Source organism: Podarcis liolepis (assembly GCF_965112155.1).
Source record: "Podarcis liolepis genome assembly, chromosome: 1".
NCBI lineage: Eukaryota > Metazoa > Chordata > Lepidosauria > Squamata > Lacertidae > Podarcis > Podarcis liolepis.
The window spans coordinates 116,566,583-116,579,434 of NC_139554.1; the positions used below are offsets into that span (position 1 = coordinate 116,566,583).

The following is a 12,852-nucleotide window of genomic DNA, read 5'->3' on the forward strand; positions in this document are numbered from 1 at the left end:
TTCATAGGAAGACATTCATAACAATATTTGGCCTGGCGCTGTGGGTTAAATCACAGAGCATAGGACTTGCCCATCAGGTTGGCGGTTCGAATCCCTGTGACGGGGTGAGCTCCCGTTGCTTGGTCCCTGCTCCTGCCAACCTAGCAGTTCAAAAGTATGTCAAAGTGCAAGTAGATAAATAGGTACCGCTCCGGCAGGAAGGTAAACGGCATTTCCGTGCGCTGCTCTGGTTTGCCAGAAGTGGCCTAGTCATGGTGGCCACATGACCCGGAAGCTGTACGCCGGCTCCCTCGGCCAATAAAGTGAGATGAGCGCCGCAACCCCAGAGTCGGTCACGACTGGACCTAATGGTCAGGGGTCCCTTTACCTTTATGGTTCTTTAAACTGGGGGGGGGGTATTGCTTTCGTTTGTTACTGTGTTGTATATTTTTGTGTTTTCATATCGTAAACCGCCCTGCGGTCCTCAGATGGAGGGTGGCATAAAATTTAATAAATTAAATTAAATCAGTTTGGAAGCACAACCCCATTGATAAAAGGAGGAAGTTATTTCTAGATAATCGGTGAACTCCCATGTAGCCCAAAATATACAAGTTTGTAAATAGAGAGGAACCCCTTTCCCCCCAACCCAGTTCACTGGGCGCTAAATATGCTCAGCAAGTTATGGATTCTTGAGTTTCACTAGAAGAAAAAGAAACAGGAGGAGGAGAACGGGATCACCTGCTTGAGCTCCTAGCAGCTTATATTATATTGGAGGAAGACACGCCTGAAATCCTGAACAGAGGGATACGTTGCAACAGTTTGTGGAGCTCCTACTTGCCATGTTCTACTAGTTGCGGTTTCATTCGGTCCAGGCGATAATCCCAATGCAACTAATCAAACACTATCCCAAAGATTTACATTAAAGAGACCTTATTGGGTGTGAGATTGTAGAGCAATGGTGCCATACCCAAGGGCAAAACCACAATTTTTTCACCCCATAGAAAGTTTCTTCCACATGAATTCACCACCAATCGACGCACTGCATCCCAGTCTTCTATGTTTTGCACTCTCCTTGGGACTTAGTTCCTAAGTGTGGAAGCAACATTGCATGGGCCATGTTGGTTGTGAGTCCTGGAAGACCTGTTCTCTGACTTGCATGCCTTTTTCTACTTGGTCTTGTAACTTGACTCCAGCTACAAAAGCTAAGGCTGCTGAACAGATTTGGTCTGGGGTGTTGTTTAAGGGGGTTTGGTGTGGAGGAGGGGGGTTGCTGCCGCTATTGATATTAATTTTTTTGTATCTTTATCTTAGATCTTTTTCATTTAGATCTTCTTTATGTGAACATTGTTCAAGTTAGCTGTGTACTTTTTGAAGTTTTATTTATCTTTATGGCTACTTTTGTCGTTTTTTTCCATGTTGTAAGCCACCTTGAGCATGGTTTGCACTACAGAAAGGTGGCACGCAAATAAAATGATGTATATATGTATGTGCAGTCGTGGGGAAAACCAAGTACGCCCTCTTTGAAACTGGTTTTACATACCAGGACATAATAGCAATCACCTGTTCTTTAGCAGGTCTTAAAATTAGGTAAATACAACCTCAGATGAACAACAACGCATGACATATTACACTGTGCTGTGAGTTATTTAACAGAAACGAAGCCAAAATGGAGAAGCCATGTGTGAAATACCGTATTTTTTGCTCTATAAGACTCACTTTTCCCTCCTAAAAAGTAAAGGGAAATGTGTGTGTGTCTTATGGAGCGAATACAGCCTGCACAGCTATCCCAGAAGCCAGAACAGCAAGAGGGGTTGCTGCTTTCACTGCGCAGCGATCCCTCTTGCTGTTCTGGCTTCTGAGATTCAGAATATTTTTTTTCTTGTTTTCCTCCTACAAAAACTAGATGCGTCTTGTGGTCTGGTGCGTCTTATAGAGCAAAATATACGGTAGCTGGCGTATACACATCATATCCCTCATCTAACCCCTAATATTTTTATACGGGACCACAGGTTTTCTTCCTGTCAAAATGTTTATTGCAAAGTCAGAATGAAGACAAAGAGAAGGAAAAGAAAACAATTCACAACAAAATAAGATTTATGACACCAAATTGCCCCTTCCCCCAAAATGTATTGTTAATAACTAGACAAGCAAATCCATTATGTGACTGGAGCAAGCCATCATATAGTAGTGCCTTGTGGGGGTGGGAGAGACTCATTACTAAAGGCCTCACCATGCAAGAGTATAACATTTCACATTCCATAAAAATTAGATATTCTGTTTACACACTGCAGTACTTTTGGCACAGAGTTCACACAGCACAGCAGTTTTTAGGAGAAAACAAAACAACAACAACAAAAAAGCCCAAGGTTGAGCTTTCCTAAGTACTGAAAATACTTTCCATTTACATTTTCATACGTGCCTGGATTACAAATGATATCATTTCCTTATTAGTCAATATAAAACATTTCAACAGTGCAAAAGCAAATATATATATAAATATAGTGTGCTATATATCAGACTTCAAAAGAGAGGCACTGCAGATTCTTATAGACACCATAACATGTTTATTGCCTGAATGATGTTGCTGAAATTATTCCTATCATCAAGAAACCTCTAGCTGGCTTAGCAAGTGTTAAATTAGAGTCTTCTAATTTAGAGGAAGTGAAGATGGTTTCTTCAATTTCCAGGAATACAGTAGGTTTTAAGGTCTGGAAGCTACTTGTATCATATCCAACTCAGCTGTTTTCTTGAAGGAAAAGTTGGAAGAGGGTACAGTACTTGATATAGTCCTTTGATGTACTAAGGCCGTACTTAAGGTTGGATTAATCTGTCAGTTTGTTTCTCTGCATCTCATTTTTCCAACCTTAAATTCAGCTAACTCCATTTCTGCACTCGTGGGTTGTTCTAAAAACATCTGCACAAAATTTTATACAGATATCTATGAGTATTTCTTCAGCTATACACATTTTGTATGAAATTTCACCTAATATCAACAGCTCTGCTAGTTATATTGCATGTTTTTTGCATTCTTTTCACTAATACACATTACTGTGTATACTTTTCCTTAATATACCCACTTTTGAACTTTAGTATTTCGGAGGAGTGCAAATTTCAAAAGACAGCTACATTTCTGCTCACATATGGGTTTGGGAATGGCTTATCAGATAGAATCACTATAAGCTATTGGGGGGGGGTGAACCCTACAACTGCAGGGTTTGGGAAGAGTTTATTTCAAAATGAGTCTATTCACTCAGTGTGGTGTAGTGGTTAAGAGCGGTAGTCACGTAATCTGGGTAACCGGGTTCGCGTCTCCGCTCCTCCACATGCAGCTGCTGGGTGACCTTGGGCTAGTCACACTTCTCTGAAGTCTCTCAGCCTCACTCACCTCACAGAGTGTTTGTTGTGGGGGAGGAAGGGAAAGGAGAATGTTAGCCGCTTTGAGACTTCTTAAAGGGAGTGAAAGGCGGGATATCAAATCCAAACTCTTCTTCATTATTTTATATGGGGCACCTCAAACTGACTTTTCTTGGTATTTTAAACATTCCTTATTTTCTCTTGGGGGAGAGGAGTTGATCTGGTGGCCAGGGAGAATTCTCTTTACCTGCAGATACCTATACTGTACACCCAAGTCTAATACCAAGTTGAGAATGAACAAACAAAATTTATGAACAAGCCTATAGTTCCCAGCAGAATACATACTCATTATGTTTGTTTTGCTTGCTACATTTCTATGGCATCAAACGTGTTTCTTGTAGTGCGACAGAACTTTGTAGCTTGACCACTTCAACAGGGAACGCACAAACACAAAAAGAATAATAATCTTACATACAGTGATGACTACTGACCTAAAGTCTTTCAAAAACCATTGCCTGTATACCCAAGCCTAAGAAATCTTTGGTGCTCCCTGACTGCAGAATGCAGTAGCAGTTATACATTGCATTGCAGTATCTGAAGTGAGCCCCCTCAACATTGTGCTTTTAGTAGTATATAAATATTTTACTCAAATGTTCAGTTAAAAAAAAAATCAAATAGTAAATAAATAGGTAGTGAACGTGTGTCGAAAGCTATTTCAGTTCCAAAACAGACCCGGGGTTGTTTTTTGACAGTGCAAAGTCTTTGTGTGTTTGTAGCACAGATCCAACTATCAGTCAAGTATACTAAAGCACTGTGTTTTGAGATTACTGGAGGGAAGGAATCACAGATATTTGGTTTTATAATCAAGGCTGCAATCCTGTGTATGTAATACCTGGAAGTTAAGTCCCACTGAACACAGGTTTGGGCTGCGTGAAGATTGCAGATTCTGAAATGGTCTGTATTTGGCAAATATCAGCCTGGCCCACATTACTTACACACAGACACACAGACGTGTGCACAGACACACAGACGTGTGTCTGTGTGTGTGTATGCTGTTTTGGTTACAAGACTAATACCAGATTTACTCACGCACCCTTATTTAAAGATCCATAAGAATTGCTGTCCTAGCTGACTATCTGTAAAATATATGAGTGTTATGTGCGCACTACCAGATTAGTGAACAATTTCTGTGCACAGGCTGCCATTCTTGATGCCTCCACATTATACTGGAAATAAAATGCTGTGTTTTCTACACAAAGTATGTTTCATTGCATATGAGAAAGTCATATCGACTGGAACGTGTGCAGAGAAGGGCAACCAAGATGCTGAACGATGTGGAAACTCAGCCTTACAAGGAGCGCTTGAAGGAGCTGGGTATGTTTAAGCCTGGAAAAGAGAAGACCAAGTGGAGATGCGATAGCCATCTTCAAATATCTCAAGGGCAGTCACTTGAAAGAGAGAGCATGCTTGTTTTCTCCTGCTCTGGAGGGTAGGACTCGAGGCAATGGCTTCAAGATACAAGAAAGGAGATTGCGACCAAACGTTCGGAAAAAACTTTCTGACAGTAAGCGCTGTTTGGCAGCGGAACAGATTCCCATGAGAGGTGGTGGGCTCTCCTTCCTTGGAAGTTTTTAAGCAGAGGTTGGATAGCCATCTGCTATAGCTGAGGTTCCTGCACTGAAGGGTTGGACTGGATGACCCTTGGGTCCCTTCCAATTCTAAGAAGATAACAGATTCTACGATTTCTTTTTCCTGAATAACATGCTTACCTAAGTATTACCAATGCAACTGTCAATGCACACAGACCAAATCTCTTCGCTATGCCTATCTCACTCCAGGGGACAAACAATTTTTTTTATTGTGCAAAAGCATGCTGAAGTACTAGTATAGTGTAATAAAAGACAGTTAGAATCCCTAGCAGGGTGTTTCAGGAAACACAGGATCGATAAGATCTATCCCTCAAATATCAGAGATAGAGCTATGATTTCAGAGAAGGCAATTCCATGTTGGAGGAGCTCTCTCCTCCAGCAACGCCTCTTCTGAGGCCCTGGCCAAACTGGCAACAGATTTCCAAATTTGGCAAGGCAAAATAGGGTCATGCTTGCCACAACCGGTCCAGAGAGCGGTTGGGTCTGTACGACCCAAAGCTATGTAGTTTCCAAACCAGGGTAGCGTGGTAGGGGATTTAGACACTGACAAAATATCTCCGCCCCCTTTCCTTCCCATTGTAGAAGAGGGGATAGTTTGTAAGTTCCTGTCTGCCACTCACAGTTTTCATAAGCTCTTAAAAATATATGTTCTTAAATATATATATAAAAGAGTTGTTTCAGTCTGCCCGAGTTGGAATTTTAATTGTTTCAATTAACCCAATTAATCCACTAAATGTTAAAGCCCTACTAATTATCATGGGTGGCAGCCAACGAATGCATTCTTACCAGTTCAAGGATTTAACATGTGCAACCAGATTTTCTCAACTCTCTCCTCCCCCATTGTGTGCAACTTGCGCTCTCCTCAGATCTGCTCTGGATGACATGTTGCTGGAATCTCCAGAACAGGTTTAGAGAGCATGTTTGAGGACATGGTGGAAAAGTTTAACCGTGTAAAACCTTGCACTGATGTGATTCTTACTCAGCACTATATTGGATACAACCACAAGTCCACAGCTATGTCTTTGGTTACTTTTATGCAGTTGAGCTTGTGGTGTAAATACACTGGAGAAAAAGGGATACCTCGATGAATTCTCATGTCCACATTCTCTTCTAGAAGCTGTGCTTATATTCCATTATGTTATACAGTCGTACCTTAGATTTCAAATGCCTTGGTACTTGGACCGTTTTGGCTCCTGAAACCCGGAAGGGAGTGTTCTGGTTTGCAAACGTTCTTTGGAACCTGAACACCCGACATGGGCTTCCACGGCTTCTGATTGGCTGCAGGAGCTTCCTGCAGCCAATCAGAAGCTGCGCTTTGGTTTCCGAACATTCTGGAAGCCGAACGGACTTCCAGAACGGATTCTGTTTGACTTCCAAGGTACGACTGTATTCGGTTTCTCATTTCTAGTTATGAATTGGTACTTGCCCAAAAAATATACAGGAATGGCAACAAGCAGAGTTCAGGCCCGTTGATGTTCAGTGAGGCTTACTCCCAAGTATGTGGTTGCAGGATTGCAGCTTAAGTGCAGGTTAAATTGCACATCCTGTAAGGACAACCTAACACGTGTGCATAGCCCTTCTGGATTAGGTCCTTCGTTGTGCAAAAAGATGCTGAGGAGGGGAAACCTGTATCAGGTATCAGTTGAATGGAAGGGAGATCTATATTAGAACTGACAACCTGTGTGAGGAGAGGTCACTGAAGCCAGAAAGCTTGGTGCTGCTTCTACTCCAAACAGATGATCGGCATTGTCAGAGACAATAATATTCAGTGGAGGGAAAGAGGAGCAGATCCTAGTGCAAAGCCTGCTCCTCCTGTACACAAGGCTATTTTAAAGGAGGTTGTCAAATTTACATGAAAAATCCAGATGTTAACTTGTTCAAAAACCCGGCAAGAGTAATAGCAACATATTCATAATTTACCAACAATTATGTGAATTAAAAACACTCCTAGCAGTCTGCAGTTTCCTTATGGTGTTGAGAAGTAAATAAGCAACCAAATATTGTAGCATAATAGAATATTCCCCCCTTTTTAAAAAAACACACATAAGGTGTTTTAAAGCAAATTTTAAAGCCAAATATGGGTATAAACATAACTTCTCACATACAAGAAATAAAATGGGCCTACGAAACTGAGTGGTGCTGGGTTTCAAAGTTGTTTTAATTCACACTTGTAGCTTCTTTTTCAGGAAAAAAAAAATCTTTTCCCTCCCCCTTTGTTTCAGATGCCACATGACAGTTTTTTATTTCTTTCATTCACTGCTACTATCACTTCCATCATCAAAATCAATATCATCAGAAGCATCATCATCAGATAAGTCGAATTCATGGAACCCCAATGACATGTTGACTTTCTTCCCTTTTTTCATAGAGGTGGTTTTGGAAGAATTCTTTTTGGCTTGCATATTTATCTGCATCCCAGAATGCAGGACGGGTCCTGCTTCCTTCATAGGGAAGATATCCCCAAAGCCCTTCATCATCAAGGCCTTCAGACTTGGGTTCACACCAGCTACCTCCCCGTTACTTGTTGCTGTGATCTGACATGACATCTCTGCACTGTTTGATTCCTCTGTTTTAGATTCAAAGTAAGACTCCTCTGACATTCTTGCAGCAAAAGGGAAGCAAAACTAGTAGAAAAAAAAGGAAAGGAAGGATAGAGGAGAAAAAAAGGAAAGTTAGGACCAATTTAAAAACCAGGCAAAAGACACCACCAGATTAGTGAGCAATAAACAGAAAGTAAAATTATTAGTGAGTCTAAATATAAACAGCCAATTAAGAATTTCTTTCTGAAAATACTTGGCTATTTATTTTTAGACCATGAAGATAAAATAACCACCACCAATGAGTATGCAAGGCACCATAGGCAGATTGAGCTTTCACGTTGAAAATTAAAACTTTGCATGGCATGAGGTAAAATATTTTGTAGAAGTGTCTATCCTGAAAACAGTTTTATCAAAGCCAAAGGAAAAACCCAAACAAACTTCAGTTTTTGTTCCGTTTTGAAAAACAAATAGCAAATTGATTTAAAATGTTTGTTTACTATTCCAAAGGCTGATGCTGGAATAAATATTCCTGAAGTTCCCAATGTAAAGGTGCCTGTAGATTACAGTTCCTTTTGTGTCTATATTCACGCTAGAATAAAAAAAAGGTACCGCTATCAAAATACTCTTACCCTTCACTGCTAACAAACTGCTTCTGTAATGGTTAGGTTTTTGCTGGAAAATGGAAATCGATAAATGTACATCGGAGCCTTGCTATGTTGGCATATCCATGGGGCAATGTACACAAAGAGTTCCTGAGAGTGCACATTTCCCAGTTTCCCCATGTGCCATAGTTATGACTCTGCTCCACATTACAATGGCCCTCTGGCGGCCAGGGCAAACAGCCTCTGCAAGGTAAGTGGTCCATGCCATGTATCTATAATGTGGTTTGAACTGACAGTTTCCATGTCCCTATCAGCAGCCGCTAGGAGTACCTGAAAGTGGCTTGCAGACTGTTTCTACACAATGGGAGTGATACACATGGCTAACAACTCTGTATGTGACATCTCTCTGAAGCATGGACCACTCACCAGAGTGAGCTATTTGGAGTGGCCAGACAAGATCTCACATTGGGAAGTGAGTGGGAAAAGCTCACAAGAAATTTGCCGTGGAGACAAAGGGCTGAATTCTAATGTTATCCATGGACATGTGGCAGGAGGACATCAATAAATCCTAGCTTCCTGGTAGCTTGCGAGCATGTTATCATATGTGCAGAGGAAAAATACGCTGCATGCGCTCACTATAGCTGCACCACGCATAAAAGGATGTTTGCATGCTGTGCTCAAGCCAACACAAATCTTGAGTTTCACACTAAACTATGTAAGATTTCATTACTTCCACTCCACCGGAATTTATTTTAACCTTTCTTTATGCGTATGTGTGTGTGCAAAAATACACTTGGCAAGAGATCTTTGGATGAAAGAAAGAAACTCTGACATAATGCAGGTTTTAGGTAATAAGGACATTCTCAAGTCACATTCCGTGGATGTGTTAGGTTCCCCATAACGTACCTGACATCCCAAAAACCATAGTTGGCAAGAACGTAACTAATTCCCAGTGAATGGGCTGACCTGCTTCTTAATACAGCCAGCCAGCCTCCTATGTCTCAGCCTGACAATGCAAGCAAAGAATGTATGTTCAGAGGACATGCTACCTAGTACAGTGGTACCTTGGTTTACGAACTTAATCCATTCCAGAAGTCTGTTCTTAAACCAAAGCATTCTTAAACCAAGGCATGCTTTCCCATAGCAGCCGGGAACTCAATTTACAAATAGAACACACTCAACAGGAAGTGGAACATGTTATTATTCCAAGGCAAAGTTCACAAACCAAAACATCTACTTCCGGGTTTGCAGCGTTCTTAATCCAAGTTGTTCATAAACTAAGATGTTCTTAAACCAAGGTACCACTGTATCTGGTTTCATTTTGACAAGTGCTTAAAAAAACATGTTGTGGTTCTGAGGGCCAGTGTGATATAGTGGGGTCAGGAATAGGACCAGAGAGTCCTGAATTCAAATCTTCACTCAGCCACAATGGCCTTGAGTCAATCACCAACTCTCAATCTACCTGATCTCACAATCTTGTGGATTTAAACTGGCAGAAGACACAACACACACTATTCTGGACAACTTGGGAGGGATGGGATAAAAATATGATAAATAAGTAAAGGGGGAATTGAATTAAACTCTGGATATTACCTGGAGAGTGGGGGGGGGGGCGATAGATGCAGGGAAAATATAATCGACTGTACACCAGAAACAAACAACACCAAAGTCAAAAGGTTAAATAAGGAATCTACTGTATTTTCCAGTAGATTTTTTAATTTAAGCTTCTTTTTTATCTTGACTTTTGTGTTGAGCAAACTAAGAGATTCTAAAGAAATGCCCTAAATGGGGACAAGGAATTACATTAGATGTGTATATCTAATGTCCAGAAGTCTGGGAACAACTCCTTGGTCTTTAATCTGAAGGCTTAATAGGCCAGATATTCATCCTGCACTTCTAGCAGTTATTAGCCTTGAAATGTTTGTATTTATTTTACAGTGCTCCCCGCCCCGCCCCCCCATACCAATGCCCTTGATCAACTCCTTTGGTTCGCTGTGAGTAGGCTTGAAACGTTACAGAATTTAGGAGCAAGGAACTAACGTGGGCTGGTCAGCTGGTCATGTTTCTATTCTCCTATCAGAGCTAGGCATCACTGTGCTTTCTCAAAGAGTAAACACCAAGCTGGTCCCACGTCTCAGAATGGTTAAGGTTGGGATCTGAAACAGACAGGGATTTGAACTTTGCTCATGCAGTTGTTGGAACCGTGGTTCTTTACCTAGACTTACAATGCTGAAAGGAAGCATAGCAAGGGGAGGAACAGAGAATATGTTCCTTGTACACTGATTCTAGAATAGTCCTGACAACTTCACTGCAAATGTTCTTGTGTAAGAGGTTTTCGGACCATGGGGAACCGGGCAGAGGGCCTTCTCAGTAGTAACACCCACCCTATGGAACACCCTCTCATCAGATGTCAAGGAAATAAACAACTGTCTGACTTTTAGAAGACATCTGAAGGCAACCCTGTTTAGGGAAGTTTTTAATGTTTGATGTTTTATCGTGTTTTGAATATTATGAGTCGCCCAGAGTGGCTAGGGAAACCCAGTCGGATGGGTGGGGTATTATTATTATTATTATTATTATTATTATTATTATTATTATTATTATTATTATTACAACCCGAAGCCTGATTCACGCTTACAAACAGCATCTTGGCTTTGGTATGCAATGCAACCAAGCACAGTCTGCTCCATGCGGCAATCAATTTGTGGCTGCAAAATGGAAAATAAAAGGAAGTGTGTGTATTTCCAGTGGCTTGGGGGGCGGGGAGTAGCAAGGAAAACACACACACACACACACACACACACACACACACACACACACACACACTACTTTACATGAATGACTTGGTGCACTGAGCATTCTGTAGTTGCATTATAAGTAGCCACTATTTGCATGTGTGAATCAGGCCTAAGAGGGAAGAGTTTCCATAATATAACCATAAAACTGTTCAATTTGTCCTCCTTTCAATTCCATGCCGATGTTGCCACAATGCTTGACAATGATACAGCAGGTGCTGTGCAGCTGCAGCTTAGCCCCCTTAAACTTGACAAGTCTCTGCTTAGCATGTGTCTCCATCTGCTTCCAATTCCTGACATAAGTTCTATGCACTAATTCTTGCATATTAATTAAGTATCCTTTTTTCCCCCCACTCCCCCACCCCCACCCTCTTCAGATAGTTTCTTGCCCAAACTGACACAGAACTGAGTTCCGGAGCTAAAATTGCTGAACTACATTTGAAACAAAGTATGTTCCTGTTGAAGCGAATCTACTTATTTGACTTCAGTATTTTCCCACATAGGGTTGTCCATGCTTCTGCAATGAAAAGCCAAGCATTTCTTTCTTTAAGAAAAACTCAGGGAGTTTTCCAGCCAGAGCTCAATTCCGGCACCTCTCAGGTGGGCGCCGTTGCCATTCTAAGAGAACGAGGGAGGTGTTCGTGGCGAGTTCTGGCACCTCTTTTTCTAGAAAAACAGCACTGGATAAGCTTATATCCTGCTCTTTCCCAAGGAGATCAGAACGGGGAACCCTAAAAAAACAATAAGATATGAGCAAATTCACAGCAGCCAAATTAGGTTGAAGAGCTAAAATGTTTGAGGAGAAAGGTTCAACTGCTCTCTGAAATGCATACGGTAAAGGAATCATAGAGATCTCTGGAGATGGAGGGGCCACCACACAAAAGGCCTTTTTATGCGGTGTCACGGTAAGAATTCCTAAAGGGAAAGTGAGAAGGGCCTCTGGAAGGCATTAGTTCTCAGTCAGGACTATATGGAAAAAGGTGGTCCTTCAGATAACCTGATCTCAAGCTGTTTTTAGGGCTTTATGGGACTAAATGAGCAACATCTGGAAGCAGGGAGCCAGTGCAGCTGTTACAAAAGGGGAGTACCGTGAGTCCCCACATCGCACCCACAAGAAGCCTAGCTTCAGGAGCCCGAACCCACTGTAGTTTATGAACAGCCTTCCAAGGCAGCCCCCTGTATTACAGTAATCAAGAAGTAAGTAACCAGTGCCCAGATTGTAATGCTATGGGTCACCCTTCGCAATCCTAGCACTTTTGAGTTTTATCGCGCTCTGTTAAATTCTAATTGTTCAGCACCCTGGACAATATATCCAATGCCACTCCCTTTGCCCTGGCAGCCCATGTCTGAAAGACTTAAGAAGAATTCACACCAGTAGTTGTGGTTACTCTTGTGGTGAGATAACTGGTGGTGCCAGTTTTCAAAATTAGGTTCTATCCTAGAGGGTCCCAATTAAAGCCCATGTTTTGGGGCCAAATTAGATGTGGCATTAATTGTGAATGCAATCAAGCTGCACACCCTTGAGGCTGGGAGGTGGGAAAGAGAAGTTTAACTATTTGTCTCCCTGCCATGGTACCAACAAAAACTGCCCCTCAGAACCTGCTATTTGCATTTCATATGGTGATGGGAGCTTTCCATGAATTGTAGAGTGGATTATGCATTGTTGGGGCCACCAGAGAGAGACACAATCTCATAGCCTTGTTTCACATAGTGGTTTGTTGTCCCTGCTCACACTCAGGGGAGGAGCGAAGTCAGATCCATTTGTGTGTTCAAGGCAAACCATGTGCTTCATGGTGAGGTGAGAACAGAGCCACTGGGCTAGAAATTAGTGAATCTAATTTCCTTGCCCCTCCAAGCCTCTCTATGGCGATGGGTTTCCAGTGCGCCATTTGTAGGACTGGACATGTTCCTTTTCAAAGGTGCCCTATCCTTT

General features: G+C 41.7%; 1 protein-coding gene across 17 annotated transcripts in view; it reads right to left on the reverse strand.

The window, feature by feature from the left end:
- Positions 1 to 1,989: 1,989 nt before the first annotated feature.
- The window catches only part of MAP3K20 (mitogen-activated protein kinase kinase kinase 20), an 80,997-nt gene continuing 70,134 nt past the window's right edge, over positions 1,990 to 12,852 (reverse strand). For 4 of the 17 annotated variants that reach the window (XR_014518057.1, XR_014518061.1, XR_014518063.1 and 1 more), the window contains 3 exons: positions 5,872 to 7,606; positions 3,473 to 4,427; positions 1,990 to 3,232 (listed from right to left, as the gene is read on the reverse strand). Coding sequence is in view for 4 of the 17 variants with exons in the window: in XM_083469191.1 (XP_083325317.1) it covers positions 7,232 to 7,606 (375 nt within the window). In the remaining 13 variants the exon portion in view is untranslated. Of the gene's footprint in view, positions 7,607 to 12,852 lie in introns of all 17 variants that reach the window. The other 13 variants (XR_014518060.1, XR_014518062.1, XR_014518066.1 and 10 more) reach the window with 4 other exon arrangements.